At 41.1% G+C, this 27,249-nt stretch overlaps 1 protein-coding gene across 1 annotated transcript; it reads right to left on the reverse strand.

The window, feature by feature from the left end:
* Positions 1-1,245: 1,245 nt before the first annotated feature.
* Positions 1,246-25,865, reverse strand: LOC117449717 (phosphatidylinositol 4,5-bisphosphate 3-kinase catalytic subunit gamma isoform). Its single transcript, XM_034087553.2, has 12 exons — positions 25,533-25,865; positions 20,147-21,360; positions 18,968-19,586; positions 16,644-16,709; positions 15,544-15,769; positions 10,202-10,296; positions 9,518-9,661; positions 9,344-9,434; positions 8,379-8,509; positions 3,414-3,525; positions 3,142-3,299; positions 1,246-2,244 (listed from the first exon to the last, which is right to left on the reverse strand). The coding sequence occupies exons 1-12, from the start codon at positions 25,752-25,754 to the stop codon at positions 1,987-1,989; spliced, it is 3,336 nt and encodes a 1,111-aa protein (XP_033943444.1). The 5' UTR covers positions 25,755-25,865; the 3' UTR covers positions 1,246-1,986.
* Positions 25,866-27,249: the final 1,384 nt, after the last annotated feature.

A 27,249-nucleotide genomic window follows, 5' to 3' on the forward strand; every position in this document is an offset into this window, starting at 1 on the left:
TGTCAGCCACCGTACTTAATATATGCCAAATCTAATTTAAAATATATTTTTGTAGTATTTTCTATGGAAAGTCTGCATGATTTCGGCAAGTACAATCTTGATGTGTTCAGTTTGAGAGTGTTTGAGAGTTCAAACTGTATTTTGTTAGATATAAGTGTCACCTGAGGCTAATTTCTATATTATCTTATTTGTGGTTCCTGTCTGATTCAATTCTAATCTTGGCTCGCCTTTAAGAACACGATCAAACGTAATGAATTTGTAACCAAGCAACATGGGTTACAATTAAAGGCACATTTTGTGCCATTTGGCCTTGGCACAAGGGCAACCACAGGGCACACTGGCACAAGGGCAACCACAGGGCACATTGGGCACGTGCCCAGGGGCCCTTGAGCAAGAGAGGGCCCTCAGTAACAAGGCACAACCTCACTCATCATACATTGTTTTAAATGAAACTCACTCTCCGCCCGCAATAAATAACTCAGCTTTTCTATAGGGTCAAATTAATATATTTTCTAAACCGTCTCTGTACTGTAGGTCTCACTATGTATGCGCTCAACTTTATTACTAAGCAGCGGTCGATAGCCGAATTACAACCCCCCCTTCACTCATGTCACATTGACATTGTGTCACGTCAGCTGAAAATATGGATGGTGCCGGTAGCAGCCAAACGCCCAGCGGAGCAGCGAAAAGAAAGAAAAGGAAGAGAGAGTGGCGGCAGCATTAAATCATTTCCCAACAATAAATAGCTTTTTCAAAAAAGCTAAAAGTGACGAATTAGGCCAGAAAAACAAGGAACAGTGACGGTCACGGAGCCTGTGCGATTGACATGCCAGATTGAATGAAAATGTAAAATATTGGTCATTTTGGGTAGGCGTGTTGGTACGTAGGTTGAGGGCCCCTGAGCTCTCAGTGCCCAGGGGCCCCTGGAGGTACTAATCCGGCCTTGCCTTGGCAACAAGCTTTTTTTTTATAAAACAGGGAACTGTGCTTATCGCTCCACAGGATGTGCTCATTATTTTCTAAAGACATAATGGACTAATAATTTACTTCTTTCAACATTAATCAGATTCCAAGTAAAGGTCACAGAGAGAATGAAACAGATGGAGGTAATGGAAGGAAATGCATTCACACATGTATGTATGTACAGTATGTGGCATCACAGTGAGATGTGTTCTGGGAACACAAGGTTCATGTGGGAAGATAAAACAATGTTAAAGAAGATTAATGGTTTATTCAATGCAAACAGTTACACTTTTAATGACATGATTCAAAGGAAATCAGACTCTTTCACAGCTCCTTTCAGAAGCTTTGGAAATATTAACTCATTAATGTATTAATTAATAATTAATCAATACAATTAACAGGATTACGTAATAAGGGTACAAAAATTAAAATAAAATGTACTCCCTAACAGTTACATTAAAAAAATTGCGCGGTAATCAGATTAGTGGAACATTTAGAAAACATGGGGATTCCGAGAAGGATCACAATGTTACAAAACATTTAAATGAGCCCTATTATGTTAATTATTTGGTTCATATTTGTATTTTGTGCCTCTGCTGGGACATGCCTCCATGGTTTAATGTTCAAAAAGCTCTTTATTTTTCTGCTGCAGCACCTCTTTTCACCCTCTGTCTGAAACCAGAGCCCAGTGCTCTGATGAAATGGCCGACGCTGTTGTAATTGGTCAACCGCTTAGAAGTGTCCCACCCCTTAGCTTATCACTTACAATGTGTTGGAGTGCTAGCCAATGGGAGCACAAGTGTTACTTACTGATGTCACTATTTTACGGAAGTAAACAAAGGAGTCCAATGGAGGCGTTTTCGGGGGGGAGTGTGTGGGAGAGAAACTCCCTCTGTAGGGAAGAAATAATTGTAGCCTTTGCAGACTATTTACATGCACACAAACCTATAAAACCAACTACAGGAAAGGGAAGACCCCAAAAAACAGGGTAGGGCCCCTTTAAAATGTCTCATCTCCAACAGTCTACTTGATTCCCGCCATCATGTGGATCCACCAGTTGGCCTGCACGGTCCAGTCCAGCCGCTCACACTCAGAGATCTTGTGGAGGAAGTGCTCTTTGGCCTCCGCCTCACTCTGCTCCTGCTGCAGCGCATCCCGTAGGTAGTGCAAGTCCTCTGCAGCGCTCAGCTCCGGGATGCCTGTCAGCAGCATGAGGGAGAACAGAGTGACCAGCAAGCGAGAGTGAGAGCGCAGGGAGAGGTACGCCTGGGTGCAAGTGTCCTAATATGGACAGGAGAAAAACACAAGTAAGTAAGATAATAGGACAACACAAACACTGTCTGAAAAATATCTACAGTCCATTTACTCCTATAATATTAAACATTTACGGCACAAAGGGAGTGCAACAATACCAAAACAGGAAAAGGATAGCTCTTTTGGCGGTAACTCTGTCATCAAAGAGTATCAATGTAAGTTCTTTGCAGTTACAACCGTAGGAGAGGGAAAACAAGTAACCGTGGAAACCAAAATCCAGTGTATCCTATGCAGTGTTTAACGATGAAAGTAGCTAACACAAGCTCCAAAGGTCGCTAAAATAGCATCATGCATATTTGTGACATCATAACACATTTACATTTATGCATTTGCAGCATTAGTTGAGCGCTATAAGAGGAAAGACTCAACCCACACTGTCGCAGAAGAGATGAGATTACTCTGAGCAGCATTTCGAATGAATCACAATGTAATGTATTTGAATATACAGTATTTCTTCCTTTTGCCCTGATGTTTTGAATGACAGTGACTGACCACACACAGTGTCCTTTATTACACCCGTGTGTCACTGCATCAAGGTAAAAAGTTAGACCACGGGATGTCAGCAAAAACAACATTTCCAAGGTATAATAAGTTATTCTTTGTACTGTATAACAGTTTCTTATAGAATCAAACTGGCTATATTATATGTATCTTACTAGATAGATGATCAGATTTGGGCCACTTTATGATGTGATAACGTTTGTTTGGCTTGTGTACCCAAGTAGCCAATAACCAACCTTTAAAGTATGGAGACCTGTCACAGTAGAGGCACAAAATATAAATATGAACTGGAAAATTGGTAATTATCCCTATAATTACACACAACAGACAAACACAACCACGCACATGATCAGGTCTACTCACCCTGAACCGCTGAAAGTAGAGGCTGTTGCTCCCTTTGCCCCTGCCCATGACATACAGGAAGTCAGGTGTGAGGACGAACGGTACCCGCTCCCTGCTCACGCCGAGGAAGCGCTTCCTGTTACCCAGGATGTGACCGAAGTCGATGTGAAACAGGTTCCCTGACAAGCCCAGAAAAATATTTTTAGAGTAAGATCTGTCAATCACTTCAGCTGCTTTCATAATTTTGTGTTTTGCCGATGCAGATTTACTCAAGAATAATTAACAGTGCATACCTTGGTCTGTGATCATGATGTTGTCATTATGTCGATCTCCGATACCCAACACAAAGGTGGCCACACAGTAACCAGCACAGGACTTCACAAATCTCTCCACTGTCTTGAAGTGCTAAAGTAAAATGAGATCAAAACAGTGCATTAACATCAAAGTTGCAGAGCACGCAATATACTTTATGTGATATGTGTTTTTATGTATAACATATTTTCATGAAAATGGAATATTCCTGAAATCACAGGTTCATTTTCATGCAACTCGACAACCCATCCCCAAAAGTCTCTTGCTCGAAGAGGACAATTATCTTTCTGATTTAGGGGAACAAAATGATTTAATGGCTTTTCCCACGTGGCAAAATACTGTACCTCTATAAAATGTTTTATAATGCCTGAAATAGCTAAATATATCTGCATTTTTAGAACTGCTTTTTTTTCATACACACACATATGCTTTTTCATACACACATATGCTATACTCACACACACGTGTTCGACTTCATCCACATTTCCTATATTCCTATATTTCATTTTCATTTGTTGTTATATTGATGTGTTTTCTATCATGTGTTGTTCAAAAAGTTTGCCATCATTATCAAATTGATATTATTGTTTGTATATATTGATCTCTAAAATTGTGAATTCTATCATTATTTAGGTGGAAGTTTCAAAGAAGCCCAGTGGGTTTGTTGCCTCTTCCTGCACAGTATCTGTTATATATTATATTATATATCTGTTATATATAGTAATCTGTTATATTTGTATATTTCTAAAATATATATGGTATATCTGCAAAACTATAATAAAAAATAATAAACACTAAATACTCAGATTCAGCTTACACCCACAATAACGTACATCTATATACCCTTACGCTAACTCCTGCCAGTGGGCAACTCGATTTTGACAGGATAACAACGGGTGACTTCTAGAATTGTGTGAGTAACATTCTGTTTTTAGACTTCTCTGTTTCAGTGTGTGTACTCTGTATAAATGCTCTGTAGTTGATCTGATTGAAATTGTGATTTTAAATCTCAAAACCGCTACAGTATCTGTCAGGCAGAAACTTGGGACAAGTAATTTGACAGAAACCTTAAACTGAACTAACTGACTGCTAGGGTTACATTTGATTTAAACATTTGTAGAATACTAAGAGCTTTATTGAGTAGGGGTAACTCATAACTTTATAACTTAGGGTTTAATGTAATTGTAAAACCATTGTGCCACTGAAAAGACAATAACAACTCAGGAGGGAGCCAGTCTCGATTTCCTTTTGAGGGCCACCAGCTGCACAGAGTTAACTAATTAAAGGGGTGTAGCCCCACAGCTGTGAGAACTCAGCAATCAGGTGTCCATTTTTTTTTTTTAGGTAGCACTTTCCTGGAGCGTCAGACGAAGACTGACAAAGACAAAGGGGTCCTGTTGGAGTAAGACTGACAAAGACAAAGGAGTCCTGTTGGAGTCACGAGGGAGGCAAAGAGGAGGCAAATTCTGCTTTGATTGAGCCAAGTATTGCTGGTGTTTTATTTTCTTTAGTTTTTTAGCCCCTCATGCTATAATCATGTGTATTTTCTCCATTCCTGTTTATGTGTCTTCTCGCAATTATCACTGGCCCCGTATATCTCCTAATCGATATAACCGGCCTGCTCTCGTCTATCCCACATGCTCCACTGAGTTCCAACATCTAGTTTCAGGCGGCCTGTGGAACTGCCAGTCAGCTGTTAAGGCTGACTTCATCTCTGGTTACGCCTCCCTGCAGTCTCTGGATTTCCTTGCTCTCACTGGATTACTCCATCCACCCCAGCAGCTCTCTCCACAGCATATTCCTTCACCCGCCCAGACCCACTGGCAGAGAAGGTGGCACTGGTCTCCTGCTCTCTCCCAAATGGAGCTTTTCCCTCTTCAAGCTACCTAACTTCACTCCTTCCACCTTTGAATTCCATGCCGTCACAGTAACCCATTCTATACAATTAACCATTGTTGTTCTCTACCGTCCACCAGGCGCCTTGGGGGACTTCTTGGAGGAATTAGATCATCTCCTCTCACACATCCCTGAAACTGGCCCTCCCACTGTACTTCTCGGAGACTTCAACCTCCAGACGGGGAAGATAGACTAACTAACATCTCTGTTAACCGCCTTTGCTTTCTCACTGTCTCCGTCCCCACCAACTCATAAAGCTGGCAATGTCCTTGATCTCATATTCTCAAGTAACTGCACTACTTCTAACCTCTCTGTAAACCCGCTCCACACCTCCGATCACTTCTTCATTTCATTCTCTCTACCCCTTTCCAAACATAACAAACTAATCTCTTCTCGTCCTGCACCTGTCCGCCGTAACCTTCGTTCCCTCTCCCCCTCAACTTTGCCTCATCGGTGCTCTCAGCCCTCCCTTCCTCTGACTCGTTCCAACTCCTACCTCCAAACTCTGCTGCAGAAACTCTCCTCTCTACTCTCTCATCCTCTCTGGACTCTCTCTGTCCTCTCACAATTCGGCAGGCTCGTCAGTCCCCTCCTGCTCCCTGGCTAAATGACGCACTGCGTGCTAATAGAACCGTCCTTCGGGCAGCAGAGCGGAAACGGTGGTAATCCAAACACCCTGACGACCTCCTAACCTATCAGGCTCTCCTCTCCTCTTTCTCTGCTTCGATCTCTCAGGCAAAAAGCACTTTCTTTCAAGATAAGATCCAATCTTCCTATTCCAATCCCAAAAAACTATTTTCCATCTTCTCCACCCTCTTGGACCCTCCCAAAGCCCCTTCCCCCTCCTGCCTTCTGTCAAGCGACTTTGTTAACCACTTTGAAAAAAAGGTTGATGATATTCGCTCTTCTTTTTCTGACTCACCTTTACTCACCGCTGGGTTACCAGACCCTCCTTTCACCCACACACTGACCTCCTTTTCCCCTCTCTTTCCAAGTGAGGTTCTTACCCTCATTACCTCTGCCCGCCCTACCACCTGTCCTCTGGACCCTATCCCTTCAAACCTCCTTCAGACTATCGCTCCTGATATTCTACCGTTTCTCACCCATTTCATCAACACTTCTCTAACTTCTGGTCACTTTCCAAACAGTCTCAAGGAGGCAAGAGTAAACCCTCTCCTAAAGAAACCCACTCTCAACCCGTCTGATGTTATAAACTACAGGCCTGTCTCTCTACTCCCGTTCCTTTCTAAAACACTTGAACACGCTGTCTTTAAACAACTCTCCTGTTATCTCCATCAGAACAACCTTCTGGATCCGCACCAGTCTGGTTTCAAGGCAGGTCACTCAACAGAAACTGCCCTCCTTGCTGTCACTGATGAACTGCACACTGCTAAAGCAGCATCCCTCTCTTCTGTCATCATCCTGTTGGACCTGTCTGCTGCATTCGACACGGTGAACCATCAGATCCTCCTTCGCACTCTCCAAGAACTTGGAGTTTCAGGCTCTGCACTTTCCCTCCTCACCTCATACCTCAAAGACCGCACCTACAGGGTAACTTGGAGAGGGTCCGAGTCCGACCCTTGTCAATTAACTACAGGGGTCCCTCAGGGCTCTATTCTTGGTCCCCTCCTCTTCTCCTTGTACACAAACTCGCTCGGATCAGTCATTAGCCCGCATGGTTTTTCATACCACTGCTACGCTGACGACACCCAATTAATTCTGTCCTTTCCCCGCTCAGAGACCCAGGTCGTCGCACGCATTTCTGCTTGTCTAGCGGACATCTCTCAGTGGATGTCTGCTCACCACCTCAAGCTGAACTGAACTGCTTTTCCTACCGGGAAAAGATTGTCCCTCTCTTGACCTAACAATCAACATTGGCACCTCTGTTGTTTCCCCGACTCAGACTGCAAGGAATCTGGGTGTGATCCTAGATAACAAACTGTCCTTCACTGCAAACATCGCTGCTACAACCCGCTGCTGCAGATACACGCTTTACAACATCAGGAGGATGCGTCCCCAGCTGACCCAGAAAGCGACGCAGGTTCTGGCCCAGGCTCTAGTCATCTCACGCCTAGACTACTGCAACTCCCTCCTGGCTGGTCTACCTGCATGTGCCATCCGACCTCTGCAGCTCATCCAGAATGCAGCGGCTTGCCTGGTCATCAACCTTCCTAAATTCTCTCACACCACGCCGCTCCTCCGCTCCCTCCACTGGCTTCCGGTAACAGCTAGAATCCACTTCAAGACACTGGTACTTGCGTACCATGCTGCGAATGGATCTGGCCCTTCCTACATCCAGGACATGGTTAAACTGTACACCCCAGCACGTGCACTCCGCTCTGCATCGGCCAAACGGCTCGCTGCACCCGCACTGCGAAGGGGAGCCAAGTTCCCATCAGCAAAAACATGTGGGTTTGCTATACTGGCTCCAAAATGGTGGAAGGAGCTCCCCATTGACATCAGGACAGCAGATAGCTTACACATCTTCCGGCGCAGACTGAAAACTCATCTCTTTCGACTCCACTTCGAGCGATAGAATTATTAACAAAGCACTTATATACTAACAAAGGGCTGGCTTACCTAAAGCCAGTTGAGTAGCACTTGAAATGTTTTTGCTCTATGAAACCTGATGTACTTTATGATTCTGTTTTCTTCAAGTTTGTATTTTGTTGGTCGAACGCACTTATTGTAAGTCGCTTTGGATAAAAGCGTCAGCTAAATGTAATGTAATAGGAAAGGGCAGCCCTACTGTATATTGATGAGTAATCAGTTCCTCTTATAACCACACTTTAGAACATGCAAACTGTCCCTTTATTCAGATAAGATGTCAAAATGGTTTTATTGGCAGGTAAACGTTAATAATGCAGTCAAAAATAGAAATTACTTTTTTAACGACAGAATGTAGGCAACACCACGGACCAATGTGACTCATCATCTCATTAAGCTAGTACCACTCAAATAAGAAGGCCTGATTTGAGCATGGTTTCTCATTTGTAATGACATATTACAAGTGCATTGGGGTCCAAATCCATTTGTTCCATATTACTTACTATTTCCTGGAGTGGACATTTGGACTTTAGCCACTCAAACAGAGCATCGTTTTTGAAGGCTCCTATGGTTCCTCCATGGATCCTCTGCACGGTGGCGATGGTCGCCGCATCCCTCACAATCTCTATCATACCTGTTGAGGAGAAACTTGATGAAGAAATTCAATTCTAATTTGTTTGATTTGATGTCTTTACAAGGATCCCCATTAGCATTAGCATGAGCCTCAGCTAATTCCTGAGGTTCACACAGCAAACATAAATAAAACATATAATGTAATTACAAATCAAGGATGAAAGTGAAACAAATATCCTCTTAACCATCATTAAGCCAAACTCGAAATGATCAATCAAATAATTCCTTAAGAATTCATACCACAATTATACTACAAATAAATGGTAATTACAGACAAAACATAAATCCTTGTGTGAAATGACCTTAAATGTATCTTTCCTGTGCCTTCAGACATAATACATTCTTGTTGATAAATGTCATGATAATATATAGTTGTAAAGTAGACAATATCTGCCTTTTCATACACAGTGCACCATATTAGTGGTGGTAAGTGATAAGAAAATATATATTACTCTTTTTTTCAACATTCTAAATGAATGAAGATTCCCTATTTCTGGACTGACCTTCGTTACATGATTAATGTTGATATTGGTAAAAAAAAATACTGTTCTTCTTTCTAAATGGCTCTAAAATTATCCGGAAGTTGCCAGGATACAACATCAAATTATTTTTAAGTAGAGTCTAATCAAGTATATTGACTGTATAATCAGTTGCTGATTTGCAAAACATCCAGACAGTATAGTCATAAAAGGAAGTTTGTTGTTAAAAGTTTCTAGTTATGTGATACGTTTTGGTAACAACATGTTATTACGATAAACTTCATCTTTTAATGTCTAACTAATCAGTTTTCGTCATGTCATATTCTTTTTATTAATGAACAATACAATAATTTAACCTATGTTGTTTCCCGTAGAGATGCAGCCGTATGGAACAAGGTTAAGGTCCAGAGACTTCTCCTGCCAGATAGAGTCCATCACCACCAGCGTCTAAACAGGAAGACACAGTCAGGTGTCACTTCATCCAAAGGCAAAACATTCAACATCATAAAACAACTTCAATTCTCGTTAACCTGAAGGACCAGCATGTCCTGTCTGAGGTCGTCCCCCTGTTTGAAGATTATTCCGACAGGTGTAGGGGAACTGGGAGACGGCATGGGAGAGAACTCCAGCCACAGCGGCTTCTTCTTAGAGGCCATCACCTTACATTTATCCAGCTGGAGGAGAGGAATATCAAGAAAACTGGTTTATTTCTGGTGGGACAGGTCACAGGGTTTGGATTTGAGTCATTATGTTTTTCATAATTATTAGGGTAATTTAATATGACTAATTGCTTCACATTCTGACTACTGTAAGTCAGAGTAGCTGCTGATAAAACATAAGAAAATATAGTGCAGATATTGATTCTTAAGTCTGGGCAGGTGGAAGAAATGGAGATGGATGGTGGGGGAGAGCAAAGTGAGAGGCAGCAGAGAAGACAAACAGAGAGATGAGAGAAAGGAGATAAACAAATAAATGGATGTGATGGAAAAAGAACTGAAAAAGTTTGTTTTACTTTCGACTCAAAGGTCAAACTCTCTTATTTATACAGTATGTGGAAACTGTGTGTGTGTTTTTAAACATGTACTCAAGAGCTGACTATGTTAATTATGGCATTGCAGAAACATCCACAGAAGATGAAGCCAGACAAAAATCATCAATATCATTCATATTCAACACACTCTCGCAATGAGTACACAAACATGTGCAAAGCTTACCAGGATCCTTCCAGCTTTGATGCGGGGGTCATAGGGCAGCAAGAACTCATTTGGCAGATTGGAGTTCCTAAGAAGCTCTTGAAGTCTGAGGGGAGCTTCAAAAAATAAAAACACAGAGACACAACTTTAAATGAATGCACCAAATAAGCTATATTTATTTTATATACTTAAACCTGGATCTTATGAATTTAAAATGCATAGGCTTTATTTATATCGAATACATAGGTTCTATTGTATTTGAAACACATTGGATGTATTGATAATAAGGTTGTAGACGTAGTTATTATGTATTTGCAATGCATAGAGTTTATCAGTCAATTTATGCTAAAACAATGTCGGACACCGTAATCTTCTCTCGTCCCCTCCCCAATCTGATCAACGATGACTTGTATAGCCGCATGTCATCATTTCAGCGCTGGTTGTCTTGGTGGTGCCCAGCCGACAACGTGGGCTTCGTAAATAATTGAACCGCCTTCTGGGGAAAACCTGGTCTGATTAAGAGAGACGGCATTAATCCTACTTTGGAAGGTGCAACTCTCATTTCGGCAAACATTTCAGGGCTTTGTGGACTTAATCCATGAAAAACTGGAGTTGAGACCAGGAGGCGGAGTCGCAGTCTTACACGCTTCTCTGCGCTCTCTCCTAGGCAGTCATCCATAGGAATCCCGAACCCAATAAAATACCCAATATTAACGGTGTGTGGGTCTGCCCAAGGACAATTTAAGGTAAAACCTAATAGAGGTGTCATACAGTACTGTACATAATAACCTAATAAAAGTAAATGTAACAACTACTACAGTGCAACAAAACAGGAAGATTAAATGTGGTCTCTTAAACATAAGATCTCTAGCATCTAAAGCAATATCGGTAAATGATTTAATATCAGATTATAATATTGATATATGCTGTCTCACTGAAACTTGGTTGAGACATGAAGAATATGTCAGCATAAATGAGGCCACTCCACCCAGCCATATCAACACTCATATTGCTCGAGGCACGGGCCGAGGAGGTGGAGTTGCAGCAATCTTTGACTCAAGTTTACTTATCAATACTAAACCAAAATTAAATTATACCTCCTTTGAAAGCCTCGTTTTTAGTCTTACGCATCCGACCTGGAAAACTTTGCAGCTAATCTTATTTGTTACAGTGTATCGTGCACCAGGTCCTTATTCAGAATTCTTATCAGAATTCTCTGAGTTTTTATCAACTTTGGTTCTTAAAACAGACAAAGTAATTATCGTTGGTGTCTTTAATATTCATGTTGACGATGATAAAAATAGCCTTACTGTTGCATTTAACTCTATATTAGATTCTGTTGATTTCTGTCAGAGTGTAAATAAACCAACCCACTGCTATAATCACACTCTCGACCTTGTTCTGACTTATGGTATTGAAATTGAGCAACTATTAGTTGAACCGCATAATCCTGCTTTATCCGACCATTTCTTAGTAACTTTTGAAGTACTGTTACTAGACGACAAAGCATTAGTCAAAAGCTCCTGCAGCAGAAACCTATCTGTTAGTGCTATAGCCACATTTAAGGAAGAGATTCCACCAATACTTAACTCGATAGCATGTCTGCATGTAAGGGAGGAAACTTATACAAAATGTACACCACCCCAAATTGATCATGTTGTTGATAGTGCTATAGATGCGCTGTGAATAAAATTAGACTCTGTTGCTCCTTTGAAAAAGAAGAAAATAAAACAACATAGATTAGCTACATGGCATAATGCCGAAACCCGCAAAATAAAGCAAAAGTCGAGACAACTTGAAAGGATATGGCATTCCACTAAACTTGAAGAATCTCGTTTAATTTGGCATATTACTCTCAATGAATATAAGAAAGCACTGCGTAAAGCGAGAGCAGCCTACTACTCTTCATTAATAGATGAGAATAAGAATAATGCAAGATTTCCTTTCAGCACTGTAGCCAGGCTGACAGAGAGCCATAGCTCGATTGAGCCTTCTATTCCCATAGCACTCAGTAGTAATGATTTTATGTGCTGTTTTAACGATAAAATTGTTACTCTTAGAAACAAAATGAATGACCTCTTGCCTTTGACCAGTATAGTGTTATCAACAGCTCCCGGAAACGTAAGTTCTAATATTACACTAGATAGTAAACTAGAATGCTTTTCAGCCATTTACCTTGAACAATTAAATTCAATGATTCTCTCTTCTAAACCATCAACGTGCATGTTAGACCCAATTCCAACTAAGCTGTTGAAGGAAGTTTTTCCATTAATTAGCACTTCTTTATTGAATATTATGAATATGTCTTTATTATCAGGCTATGTTCCACAATCATTCAAAGTAGCAGTGATAAAACCGCTTCTTAAAAAGCACAACCTCGATCCAGAGGTTTTAGCCAACCTATTTCTAATCTTCCGTTCCTCTCAAAAATTCTTGAGAAAGCAGTCGCAAATCAGCTGTGTGATTACTTAAAAAACAATGATTTATTTGAAGATTTTCAGTCTGGCTTTCGAACACATAATAGCACAGAGACAGCTCTGGTTAAAGTCACAAATGACATTCTAATAGCCTCAGACAAGGGACTTGTCTCTATTCTTGTTTTGCTCGATCTCAGTGCTGCATTTGATACTATCGACCATGATATCCTATTGCAAAGATTAGAGCACTTAGTTGGCATAAAGGGAACTGCTTTAGGCTGGTTTAGGTCCTATCTGAACGCTCTCAGTTTGTACGTGTCAACGATGAATCTTCCACGCAAACCAAAGTTAGCCATGGAGTGCCACAGGGCTCAGTGCTCGGACCTATTTCGTTCACATTATATATGCTTCCGTTAGGCAATATTATAAGGAATCATTCTGTAAACTTTCATTGTTATGCGGATGATACTCAACTATATTTATCAATCAAGCCTGATGAAATTAATCATCTAAATAAAATTCAAGACTGCCTCAAGGACTTAAAAACATGGATGACCTTACATTTTTTGATGTTAAACACGACCAAAGTTATTGTACTTGGCCCGAAGAATCTACGAAACAAATTATCTAAAGATATACTAACTATGGATGGCATTAATTTGGCCTCCAGTGAGACTGTAAGGAATCTTGGTGTTATATTTGATCAGGATTTATCCTTTAACGCCCACATAAAATCAATTTCAAGGACTGCCTACTTCCATCTACGTAACATTGCGAAAATCAGGCATATCTTCCCTCAAAACGATGCAGAGAAACTAGTCCATGCATTTGTTACTTCAAGGCTGGATTATTGTAACTCCTTATTATCAGGGTGTACCAAGAAGTCAGTAAAGTCGCTTCAGCTGATTCAAAATGCTGCAGTTCGTGTACTAACCAGAGTTAGGAAAAGGGACCACATTACTCCTGTTCTGGCTGCCTTACACTGACTCCCTATAGAACACAGGATAGAATTTAAAATTCTTCTTCTCGCCTACAAAGCCCTTAATGGGCAGGCGCCATCTTACCTTAAATAACTCATTATACCCTACTGTCCTACTAGGCTAGGGCATTGCGTTCCAAGAATGCAGGGTTGTTGGTTGTTCCTAGAGTTTCTCAAAGTACAATGGGAGCCAGAGCCTTTTCTTATCAAGCTCCACATTTGTGGAATCAGCTTCCAGTTTGTGTTTCTGTGGCGGCAGACACCCTATCCGTTTTTAAGAGTGCGCTTAAGACCTTCCTTTTTGATAAAGCTTATAGTTAGGGCTGATTAAATTCAGCCCCTAGTTTTGCTGATATAGGCTTAGTTTGTCGGGGGACATCTTACTTCTTCCTTCTCTCTGTCTATACCTATGTACTCTCATGTTCCGATTAACCCAGCTTCCCCAAATGTCTTTCTTTGTGGTATCTATATATACGCCGGGATCCGGAGTCATGGATGATTCTGCGGTCCTGTGTCCTGGATCGCGAGCCCTGTATCTTGAGTCGTGGCTGTGGTCCTGGATCATAGGTCTTGGATGGATATCCTTGTGGATTAATTATTCCTATTATACACAAATGCATTTCCAAACATTTGGACTACCTATGTTGCAAATGTATTATCTTTTCAATTTACACACGGCATCTATTGCACGTCTGTCCGTCCTGGGAGAGGGATCCCTCCTCTGTTGCTCTCCCTGAGAGGTTTCTCCCATTTTTCCCTTTAAACTGTGGGTTTTCTCCGGAAGTTTTTCCTTGTACGATGTGAGGGTCTAAGGACAGAAGGTGTCGTATTGTCATACTGATATTCTGTACAAACTTTGAAGACCACTGAGACAAATGTAACATTTGTGATATTGGGCTATATAAATAAACATTGATTGATTGATTGAATTTATGTAAGAACTATGTAATCCAAATGGATGTAAATGCTATATGCAATTCAAATATATAAATCTCTATATTAGTGCCAAATATTTCTGAGTGTATGTTCTGGCTTTTATAATATATATAAATAATCACTTACTGTCACTTTCATTCAACATCACTTAACAAATATAAATCTGCTAAGGGGATGTTTATGGGAAGTGTAACTTATGCTGTGTCTTTATTTGCTTTATTCTGTACTTACATGTGTCATGATTTTGTGTTTTTGTGTTTCCTGTTTTATTTTGAAATGCATATTCTCCTTGTGTCTTGTCCTGTTGTACTTTTTTCCTGCCTGTGCGTGACAGTCTGATTGTGTTCACCCGCTGCCCCTGTGTCCCACCTCCCATATGTATATAGGCCTGTCTTCCCTTGTGATCTTGTCAGTTTGTGGTCTTTGTTCCCGTCTGTTTTCCCCGAGATCCTGTGTACTGTAACAGTGCACTCATACTGTCACACTTCTCCCACTCAACAGTAGCCATCTTGGCTACGTTACAGAAGTTGAGGGGCCAGTCACAATTGTGTTTTTTCCAGTGAACACAGCTTTACAATCAAATGTATGTATGGGGTTTTCTATATTTACTACACATACTACTAAACTTTTGATGAAAAAGAAGGCATCATTCATTTAATTTTAATTAATTTAGCACTCTGTAATGAGTGCCACCACAAATGATAAAGTAGCTAGCAAGTTAGTAAGCTAGCTAGCTACCCGCGGAGATGGTCACTTCTGGTGAGGGCATAGCCGCTGTGTGCTATTTCATACAAGGTCAAAGTTCACACACAAGTGTGATCATTGGATCAAATCATTGTATTTTTGGATTGGAGTGTCATTGTCATTTAACATCTAGCCTAAGTAAAAAGCTATTTTTGCTTTTATCTCCATAATGCGATTCACAGACCTCCAAGACGGTGCTTTACTTTGCTGGAAATATGACTGTATTAGATTTTTCTGTTACAATAGAAAACTGATCCATAAAAAATGATTTTTCAGATGTGTCTTACTTGTAGAATCAAGATCCGTCCTGTCGGGGTAGATCTTTTTGATTGCTATTGCAACCACCTGTAGTGCCTCCACAGCCTGGACCTGCAGGGTGAAGCTGTCCAGCATGGCCTGACCGCAGCCCAGCAGGTAGGCTTCCAGAATCACAGCCATGCGCTGGCGGAAATACGGACACCCTGCCACCTCACTGCGGACATACCAGAAGAAGAAGTGGCCGAGTCTCTTGCTCTACAGTCAAGAAAAAGACATTGGAGGTGAGTGAGCCACAAGGCAGGACCTACACACAAATGTAGCTAGCTGCACTCCACATTTTACTGCAGTGATACTGTAACAATGTTTTTCTCACTGTAAAACAAGATTAGCAAAGAGTAAAAACGATAACCTGAATTTTAAACAGGAAGAGGAAGCATAACGAGGCCTACAATCACAACTGTTCCTATGTCAGCTGACACCACAGTAATAATTTGAACATGGCTTAGTGCAAGTGCAGTTTCAGTGAGGTCTTTTATTTTGTAAGTACAGGCCAATGTAATGAATGTAAAATATTAGAGTTAAAAATATTCTTTCCACTAAAAACTGATGGATTTAGTGACATCCATCGGTGAAGTTACAGATTGCAACTAGCTGAATACTCATTCCCTCTTTGCTGTTCAAGAGTGTTGGAGAACTACCGTGTCCTTCAGTTTAACAGCATAAAACGCCTTTCGTAGAGCCAGAGTTTGTTTGTCCTATCTGGGCTACTGTAGAAAAACATATTGGTGCACCATGGAAGAGGACCCACTTCCCACAGTATGTAGATATTGAGGGCTCACTCTAAGGTAACACATAAACAACAATTGGCTTTCAAATGTAAGGTTATTATACAATTAAAACAATTATATACATTTTACAATAATAATGAATAATACTACACATTTCTGATAGATACCCCTAAATCAGACACACTATAGTCCTCTAATTTAGTTCAGGAAACATAAGAATGTTCTTTTAATAGGGGGAAAAAGCTCAAATAATGACAAGGAACGTCATTCCTGTTACTGTAAGTACAATAAAGACTTATATATAATTAAAATATATAACATTAGAAAGCTGCATGAATTACCCGCAGAGCTCTTTGGATGAGGTACCGAGCGAGGCAACTGTCGTGGTAAGGTTCCACTTTGAGGGTCTGTAAAAAGAAAAAGAAATGAATGCAAAATATACAGATTTCACCAATTACTATAAGTGGCTCTTCAATATAACATTGTTTGCTTTTGATTACTTCTGATCAAATGTTTTATATCATATTGAGTGTACATTCAACAACCGCACAGTAAATGTCAGTGCAATATAACCTATCCCATTATTTGACTGTGGATAGTGTACACAACCATAAATGCAGAGTAGCGTGGATTAAAAATGGCATCTTAACATTTAGCTTGTTTTCCAGAGACACTAGGCTATTGCTATCCTAAAATACTACCAGTCACCAGGAAGACATTGTCTTGTGGTAATTTTGATTAAACTGTGTTTTCAGCATTATGATTTTAATACAAGTCAGCCTGGGCCATTAAAAAGTCAGCCACGAAAAGAGCTAATTTAGGGTTAACTAGCTAGCTACAGTTAATCAAGTCTGTCGTCAATTTACCCGTCAATGGTCTCTGGTCAGAATGATAAGCCTGCTTTTGTCTACCACTGTTTCAGAACAAGAACATGACATGAAACTCAAATTCAATGCCACAAATTGCTATTCTCTGAACAACAGTAGTTATCGGATTTTACAAAGATGGCCCATAAGAATGTCAATACTGCTGTAACAACAGAAATTCAGAAAGCATAAAACCTATATTTATTCATGCTTTTGTTTATTTAAAATTGAAATAAATTGCGTTTCATTGCAGATACACAATGGGTTTGGGGCTGTTGGGATCTTGGGACCTTTGGGCATCAGCCTTCTTAGCCATGTCAGTATTTCGGTAATGGTTAAACTTTTTGAGCTGAGATATTGTATTGCAAAGTATTTGTTGATTTATGTCCCAATTTATTAGTTATTTATCAGATATTCTTAAGTCTAGATTTTATTTGTTTCATATTTATTTTGTTATTGTCACACTTCCTTCAAACAGACACTTTTTATGTGCATTTCATTTGATAGATTATCACATTTCTTTATCCATTAAAGGTCCCATGACATGGCCATTTCTACTGATCATAATTCCATTGTTGAGGTCTACTAAAATAGATTTACATTGTTCAATGTTCCAAAATCACATCGGTTTCTCATACAGCATCTCTGTATAGTGTGTGTGTGTTCACTCTCTGTCCTAAACGGCTTGTTGGAGCTCCTGCCCCCCCCTCCCTATGAGCATACTTGCCAACCTTGAGACCTCAGAAATCGGGAGCATTTCAAAAACACAGCGCGCGCGGGGGCGGGGTGCTAGTGGATCACCAGAGCGGTGTGTGTGTGTGTGTGTGTGTGTGTGTGTGTGTGTGTGTGTGTGTGTGTGGTGTGTGTGTGTGTGTGTGTGTGTGTGTGTGTGTGTGTGTGTGTGTGTGTGTGTGTGTGTGTGTGTGTGTGTGTGTGTGTGGAAATCGGCGGAGCCGCGGCTGAGAAAAGATAAGGCTGAGTGAGTGTGTGTAACGGAGGTAATCTTTGGGTCAATAGATCTCGGCCTCCATTAAGAATTGTGTAGTTTTGTTGGTGGCAAAATGTATGTTGTGTGTGTATGTGTTTTAGTTTGTCTGTCTCTGTTTGCTGGTTTTATGTTGAAAAGTGTTCTCCTTCCCCCATGTCTGTTGCTGTTGATTGTGTCCACCTGGTGCCCTGTGTTGTCTCCCCCCCCCCCCACCTGTGTCTAATTGCTGATTAGTGTGTGTGTGTATTTAGGCTCTGTTACCCTGTCTGTTTTGGGGGTGCAGGTAGTGTGTGTGAGATCTTTGTGGCTGGTGACTGTGCTCACAAAAACAGCAAGATTGAAGCTGTGTCCTGGGCTCGAGTTTAATAAATCCCCACACCGGGTTATATTTTTGGACGTTCTGCCTCTGCCTCCTTGCTTGGTCGGGCCGCTCAATTGTCAGCGTCACGGTGTGTGTGTGTGTGTGTGTGTGTGTGTGTGTGTGTGTGTGTGTGTGTGTGTGTGTGTGTGTGTGTGTGTGTGTGTGTGTGTGTGTGTGTGTGTGTGTGTGTGTGTGTGTGTGTGTGTGTGTGTGTGTGTGTGTGTGTGTGTTACTATACTCAGGAAGAAAAAAATGGAAAAAGAAAAATCTCCAAATGAGGCGTTCTGGGGCAGCATAGACAGGTATTTTCCGTGTTAGAGTTTTACTCGCTACTTTGAGGGTTTGTGACTTTGCAGACCGTTTACATGCATAAAAAGCTACATAACACACAAGGGGAAAGGTAATAACCAGAAAAGCATGTCATGGGACCTTTAAGAAAACAACACATACCTGCACCAGCTGAAGCAAATACTTTAGCACATCATCATTGGACAGGCTCTCCAATCTCTGGACGGCTAGTCTCCTGACAGTCATATCAGCAAAGTCCATGCTTAACAGCTCTAAGGCCACTGTTAAATCCAGTTCACTAGGATCCCAATTTGCCAGGAGCCAGTGGACATCTTCAACCACACTGTGATTCATCCAGTCAACATTGCGTAAGAAATGGGGGAGATTCGAGGCGTAGCGGACACTCTCCTCCCGGAATCTTTTGAGGCAATCCTTGCTGGTAGTGGTGACTGGAGACCGGGATCTGAGAGTGACTGTGTCAGTCAATGAGTCCTTCCGAGGTTTCCCATTCTGAGAGGACACACCTGTGCTTGATAAGGTGGATTGGGGTGAGTGGGAGGGCTCATTAGAGGAAACATCAGATTTAGTCGGGCTGAGACTGGAGGTGGGCAGAACCACAGGGAAACTGTAGTGGTCTAAAAGGAAGCTGATAGCCATCGAGTCAGCTATGTCTGGGTTGGTAGCAGAGGACAACTTGTCCGCTTGATAGGTGATGGCCTCTTCCTCCAGGTCAGGGAAGGACCACATGTGCATTGTGTGGGGGCCCTGGCTCAGGACGGACCTGCAGGGGCCAACAAGTGTACAATTTGAAAAGAACCCTAAACCCAGCACCTACAGTTTTTCTCAATTCCAGGCTGCATTTCTTGTTAAACGTACGTCATATGCTTCAACATTTGACACTAAACGTACCCCGCTAGGTTCACCTTGTCAAATGAATGACTCTATCTGCTGTAGTGATCATGATGGGAGTAGAGGAAGATGTTGGGTGACAAAAGACAAACATTGGACTTTAACCCTATTCATGTGAGTGTGAAAGCAAAAGTCAATGCTGACTTATTTGTACCTACGTATTCAACTTAATTTACATACATGATAAACCTAAACCTAAACAAATGTCTTGTTTGAATTCACACCATTAACTACCTCTTGAAGTCTTAAGTTCTACCAGGTTTGTTGAAAAATAAGGCTGAGGGTACCAACTGCGTTAAAAAGTTATTCCTGACCATGCACACCCTTATATGTTGAGTTGGGAATGTAAATGTGTTGCTTTTCATCATCTAACACTGTAAAGACACTGATTAAAAACGCCATAAAGTTGTAATTGATATTAAAAAACCATACCTGTGATCAATGAGAAGAAGATTGACGAAGTAGAGCACCTTGCCCTTCCCTTTCTGCAGGTCTGCTGCCTTGACCGAAGCTAAAGGCGACCTTGGGTCTTTGTTTACTGAAGGCTTTGGGTCTTTGGTTACAGGGGAGTTGTCACCACCACTACCAATAATAGTGAAACCCAGTTTGGCACCACGAGGCAGATCCCTGAGCAGAACATCAAAGTCCAGCCACTCATTCCACAGCACTTCATCTGCAAAGGTCTTGGACGTGGAGGACACTGAAGAGAGAACCTTGTTACCATAAAGTATGGAGGCTTTCACATAGACCGACTGAGGGGATTTGCTTGGGAGTTTTGGGATGTCAAAGCCAAGCAATTTCACTCGAAGTCTTCTGTTGCAGTCCCACAGTGATATCATGAAAATGTCATCCAAATCCTTCGATTCGAGGCGGAGATCATCATGAGAGCTGAACTGACCACTGGAACCATCAACAAGAGCCCAGTCCGCATACTTGACAGTCTCACTGACAAGCTGCAACACATGGACAACAGAGAGGTGGAGGTCCTGGTTGTTTTTTAAGCACTGTCGCACCCACAGGAAATCATGCAGGGGGCTTTCTCCAGATAAAAACTCCTCCCTCCCAGAGACCTTCAACACCAGGCCATCAGAAGTGTCATACTTAATTCCCTGGTCTGCCATCACCCTTCTGAAAACGTCAAGTAGAACACTTGGTGTTGTACTATAAGCCACGTGTGTGCTGAAGCTGATCTTGTTCATGTAATGAAAGGTAACAGGGAGATTTCTGTTAAGCTGGTCCAGTAGGTCATGTGGAATGGGGGTGCTCGTTATCCAAGGCTCTGTGGTATAGATCTTGTCATCCCGATCCCTCAACTCTTGTCTTCTCGGAGATGCCAGTTTCCTGCGAGTAAATGTGAGCTCACCAAGTCTATCAGACGCTTCTTTCTCTAGATTGTGTCCAATCAGGTAAGCCAGTAACTGCTGCTGTTTCATCTTCTCCTCTGAATCAACTGCCATTAGTGGTTTAACTACTATGTGCGCCAACAGACGCCCAGTGTCGTCACATGACCATGGAATGTCTAACGTCCTGACGACTTGGCAGTCATCATAGGCCTCATACCAGTCTTCCCCCCTGGTGTAAAGCAGAGTGTATTTCTCTGGGTCCAGAACTGCAAGTGGGTCTGGATGGCAGTTTTGTTCCTGTGCCTGAAGGTAGACACATTTTGGAAAAATGTTGATGGTTGCAGCTTGATTATGTATTCAAGTCTACAGCCACACTAGCAGCTATGTTAGGTTGCATTACACACGATGCTAGCACCTAGGGGTGCAACAACTAATCGACTTAATCGATTAAAATCGATTACCAAATTAGTTGCCAACTAATTCAGTCGTCGATTCGTTGGTGACGTCATCACGTGTGTTTTACGCCCCGTTAAGCTCTAACTTTATTGGTCTTTGTATCGGTACTGGAGACATTTAAAAAAGATATGTCATGTATTATTGCTACAAAGACATTATATCGCAGTCTTAGTGTCGCCAACTCGTTTCTAATATGCAAAAAGACAAACAAATGCGTCTATGATGTATTTTCGATCTTTCTCTCCCCCGCCTGCTTGCGAGGGGGCGGGGCAGTTTACACACGGGCAGCTGCAACATGCAGCAACACACACACGTGGGAGATGGCGGAGAGAACGCGCTCCGAGGTGGTTAAACTTTACCCGACCTCGATGTGGAGAATGCTCGTTACCAAAAGTGGAATAAGAGTTTAGCATGTCAGGGCGGTAACACGAGCTATTTGTCTAAACATTTAGCAAAAGTGCTCCACATCCAGACGGAGGAATGCACCGGGTTCGACTGTCTTTCTAGTAGCTCTGTAGCCCCGTCCACAGTAACGTGTCCACGTCAGGTGTTATGTATGCTAGCAGCAACACACGGAGCTAACTACATTATACAAACATAATGATTAGAAGTAACAGAGTTATTTGCGGACTTTTGGTGACAGAGCCTTCAGTGTGGCATCTCCCAACCTCTGGAACTCTCTCCCCCCCGAAATCCGCAGCGCCCCAACCCTGGACATTTTCAAAAAAGCCCTCAAAACGCACCTTTTTACCAAGGCTTTCCCCACTGTATAGTTAGTTTAATAGGTTTATTTGTCCGCTACTTCCCCCCCCCCCACCCCCTTAACCTGTCTGCCTTTTTTCCCCTACTCCCCCCCCCCTACCCGACTTGTAAAGCGACCTTGGGTTTCCTGAAAGGCGCTATAAAAATATTATATATTATTATTATTTAGTTTGTTAAAGTTTCAGCTATTCTTATATTTACAGTTGTGTCATCAGATTATTTAATACGATTTGTTAAAACACTGTTGTTTCTTTTGATGTGAAATATTATTTATTTAATTTGAATAAAAAGCAATGTTAGTTTTGTTCACAATTTAAGTTATTTCAATAATATATTTATTTTGGAATCAAGTATTCATCTTTATTGTCTTCATTGTTAGTTTCCACATGCCTAAAACAACCTCAAGCTAAATCTAAAAGTTGATGGCTAAATGAGAGCGTTTGAGAAATTGTGCAAGGCATACAGTAATAGTCCGAATAGTCGATTAATCGTTTCATTAATCGATAGATTAATCGATTATCAAATTAGTCGTTTGTTGCAGCCCTACTAGCACCGCAGACAGCAACATTTTTGCTAAGCTAACATTTCAAACTTGAAAAATAGACTGCTAGTTATTCCCGGGGGCATCGTGGGCATAATAACGTTAGCTGACGCTTAAGCCCACCGTGCGACAACATAGCTGCTCTGAACGTAATGACTAATTTATTAGCTACCCATTGTAGCCATGCCTCATACCTAGGGATGGGTATCGTTAGGATTTTATCGATACCGCTTATCGATAGGCTACCGGTATTTTTCGATACTCTTATCGATACTTTTCAATAATTTGGTGCTCAAAATTATAGACATGATTACAAGATTTGAAGATTAAACAGTCATTTTATCGTAATTTATTTGTATTTATAATTTGATGTAACTTTTTCAATGTCATACCAAGCAGGTATGAGTGTGTTTGACAGTGTGTCTCTGGAAGGGGGGCAGTAATTAGGGGCAGTTCATAAATCCATGTAAACATGACCATTATTCAGTTAAAACGAGACGCTGCGTGCGCACCTCCTAAACCGGAAGCTCCGGTCGGCTAACCATTATATTGCGTTTATTATTTGTAATTGTAATGATGGATTATCAGTAATCATTTTAAAGTTACACAGAGACATTGGATTAACTGTATGCCCGTAAACACAAATTTTGATCACAAAACAGCAAAGGTAAGACATAACTATCATCATGGCTACGTAAAGTGAAGATGTTTTCTTGCTCTTTCCTGGCTGCTAGTTCAGTGAGTTTTGGTCGTACAGTGATGAGACTTACACCAATGGAATCAGCTTTCATGTGATATGTTGTTTGTGCAGATAAAATGATCGCTTTTGCCAGTTATGTGCTAAAGTAGCCGTTAGCCCCGATAGCCTGTTTTGCTAAGTGTTGATTTAGACTCTTGGTGTTGGACTTCTGTTCCGTGTAGGTAAAATTGTTAATATCGTCTGTGAGCTGAGTTTTTCCCGTTAAGTGGGTATGCATCATTAATAGGTTGTTAAATGTTAAGAAGCCTTGAGACGCTGTTTCTACCGTAGCAAGATGTTGCGTCTGCCCCTATGGTCTGCCCCCAGGAGTCTCACAATAATAAGAGCGCTGTTAGGAGAGATGACGAGTGGCATTCACAGTGGCCAATCAGTGGTACTCAAGCAGGATACGTCACACGGGATGAGGGTTCCCAACCAACCAGAATTGTTTAAACTAAGGAAGTAGCGTAATTCATATACCGATAGCAGCACCAGTCCAGTCCAGCGGCTTAACGGTATACCAATACCGTCCAATCAGGTACCGGTACTGACTTAGTACCGGTTCTCGATACCCATCCCTACTCATACCCCTTTATTTCATCCCCATTACAAAAGTGCTGATTCTGGCCCTTTGAATGTAACCAAGCTGCTGCTGGCCAAGCCCCTTTAGAGATCACGCAGTACACTGGCTGCATAGGACACACCTCTTTTTATTGCATTTTAATACTTTAAATATTTTTATATTAATATTTGTATGGAAACATTTGCATATTGCTTCAATAACTTCCAGGTCATGTGACCGAATCACTCAAAATAAGCTATGCATCAAATAACTACTCTGGCTGCATAGGACACACCTCTTTTTGTTGCATTTTAATACTTTACATATTTTATATTAATATTTGTATGGGGAAATTAGCATATTGCTTCAATACCTTCCAGGTCATGTGACCTAATCACTCAAAACTCAATTCTGGGTCAAAGAACACTGGCGGCATAGGACACACCTCTTTTTGTTGCATTTTAATACTTTACATATTTTATATTAATATTTGTATGGGGAAATTAGCATATTGCTTCAATACCTTCTAGGTCACATGACTGTGTTAGCGATGCTTGCTAATATAAACACAGACCATATCACTTCCAAAACACATCGCGCATTGATTCTGATACAGTGACGTTTCAGATGTTGGACGATTTGGTGGGCGGAACATTGCCAGGAGTTTAATGTAAAGCCAGCCCATATTTTAGTAATGTCGTCATGACCGCAGCAAATCTAAATCAGCTCCGTTGTACCCCCGTTTTTAGAGATGTGGCTAAGGAGGAAAAGAGAGAGGGTTGTATTTTCTGACACTTTGTGAGTCCCCTGACACACCAGGGACACTTATTTATGTATAAAAGACATCAAAAAGGACATTTTGCATAATAGGTGATCTTTAAGCTACACACATAATATAATCCTAAAACAACAGCAACACAATGCAACATACACATGAATGCAGTAGTAATAATACCAACACCAAAACACTGACAGGAAACATTTACTTCAGTTCGCTCAGTGAGTTTACAAGTGCAATTTCTGATAACACTTTCCTTTTCTTAAGAAGGGCTTTGAGTCCATGCATTTTACAGTTTAACAGTGTAATTATAGATTTTTTACTGAAGTAAAGGATCTAAATTCTTCCACTACTTCTTGAAGAAAGCAGTGACCGACAAACATAATACAACATAACATTACTAGCACTGCTAGACCTTTTCCTGACCCGTTTTCTTCTATTCCAAAGAACCAACCACCAGCACAATCTTAAAAAAAACTGAATACCTCTTCCTTTGTAAATTGAGCATTGTATTTATCTATAAAAGTGTTCTAAACTGTTCTCGGTTGCAATGGCCAGCTAAACATTTTTATATATTGACACAGCTTGAATAAACCTCGAGAAATAAAACCCATTTTTAACAAAAGGGGTAGCCTACCTGCATACAGATGCTTAGCCGTAGCTGGTAGACACTGCACTGCGCAGGTAGAATGACCGACACAGACTTGTAATCCCCATCTCCGGGCGTCTGCGGTGGACCAGGCTCGTGCTGAAACTCACAGATAAACTTCAGGGTGTTCTCTGAGCAGCTTTGAGTCGACATCCCAGACAGACAGTTCACAGCACTGTCCTCCTGACTCAGGAGCAAAGCAGGATCCATTGATACTTGGAGTGAAAATCCGATTCCTTTTAAAAAAAACTGATTCTAACTGATAACCAGATCACGGAAAATCGTTGAGAAAACTTCAAATTAATCTAGAATACAGGTGCAGTTCCCCTGAACTGTGAGTCTGTACCTGTTTGACAGCTGCTTCCCTTTTTATAATTTCTCAGGGACTTCCTCATTCTTTCATACCATAGTTCTCAAACACTAGCGTAAATATAAATATGACGAAGCATTTACTGACCTTATAAGGGGGTTAACTTCCTTGTTTGCTTTTTGCTAAATTAACAGGTCCCAGTAACCTTTTTCTCTGGCATTTTCACACAACAGACATGGGTAAAAGTACTTTCTCAATGTTCTGCTTTAAAATAAAAGCAATACACAATAGCAGTGTGTTTGCTAGCTTTACCAGTGATCATCATGCTATGTGCTCAAAAATATGACAACATTAACAAAGAGGAAAGAGCTCATGATCAAACATGTGCAGAGGGAGCAGTGCTAATGGTTACAGGAATGCCTCAAACCGGTTTGTGTTGTTAGGCTTGATATTCCACAAAGGAACTGCAGAATGGATTATGGATGTATGCTGCTTTCGTTTTATGTCTCCGTTCCACTGCTACTAGCTCCTTTAGACAATTGTTATGTTAGTGACTCAACATGGCAACCTGTAACAACATAGGGACTGTTCCATAACCATGGTATGGTATTAATCAGAGCACATATAAAACCTTAGCACTATCGGAGAGGTACCGTATTTAGCATATATATATACACACACACAAACACATTTTGCAGACCATATCCCTCCGTATTCTTTCAAGTAGGAGGAGAAATGCCAGCGTTCTCCTCCGGTTTACAGGCACTGTGTACATTATATATATAGAATAATTATGATGATGAATGTATTTTTTTACCACTAAAATACAGCAACACATCTTTGATTCATGTTGTTTATAACTGGGATATTACAATTATTATTAACTTTGTCTGTACAAAGTAGCCTGTCCAGGAAATATGCCCAAATCAACAAAAATTGCGAGCCGGCAGGCAAGACGCTCCGCTTCTGAAATGCTTCTGAAACGCCCCCGGTAGAGTATGATGCCGGAGGAGGCCGGACCAAAACCGCGGCGCAGCCGTAACCCACCTCAGACGGACCCGGTGGAATCTAGGGGTTAGGTGCATTCACACCTAAAAGTTCGTTTTCTGGTGCTCACCAGACCACAGTTTGTTACATTGTTTCATTTTTCAGAAGGTTTGGTTTGCGTTCACACAGGCACAACTCAAACGGACTATACACTTTAAACTAGGGCTGTCAAACGATTACAATTTTTAATCAGATTAATCACAGCTTGAAAATTTATTAATCATGATTAATCACCATTCGAACTATGTCCAAAATATGCCATTTATTTATGTATATTGTTGTGGGAATGGAAAGATAAATGAAAGCAGGCGGATATATCCATTTAACATACAGTATGTATGTTTATTA

Source organism: Pseudochaenichthys georgianus, chromosome 7, assembly GCF_902827115.2.
Source record: "Pseudochaenichthys georgianus chromosome 7, fPseGeo1.2, whole genome shotgun sequence".
Classification (NCBI taxonomy): Eukaryota; Metazoa; Chordata; class Actinopteri; order Perciformes; family Channichthyidae; genus Pseudochaenichthys; species Pseudochaenichthys georgianus.

Bases quoted from the DNA above. Each gene is read 5' to 3' on its own strand.
- LOC117449717 (XM_034087553.2), bottom strand. From the start codon at position 25,754: ATGGATCCTGCTTTGCTCCTGAGTCAGGAGGACAGTGCTGTGAACTGT. The intron at 9,435-9,517 runs GTTAACGAGAAT...CTTCCTGTTTAG, and splicing joins AGGACATGCTGGTCCTTCAG to ACGCTGGTGGTGATGGACTC. The intron at 2,245-3,141 runs GTGAGTAGACCT...TGTCCATATTAG, and splicing joins TCTACTTTCAGCGGTTCAGG to GACACTTGCACCCAGGCGTA.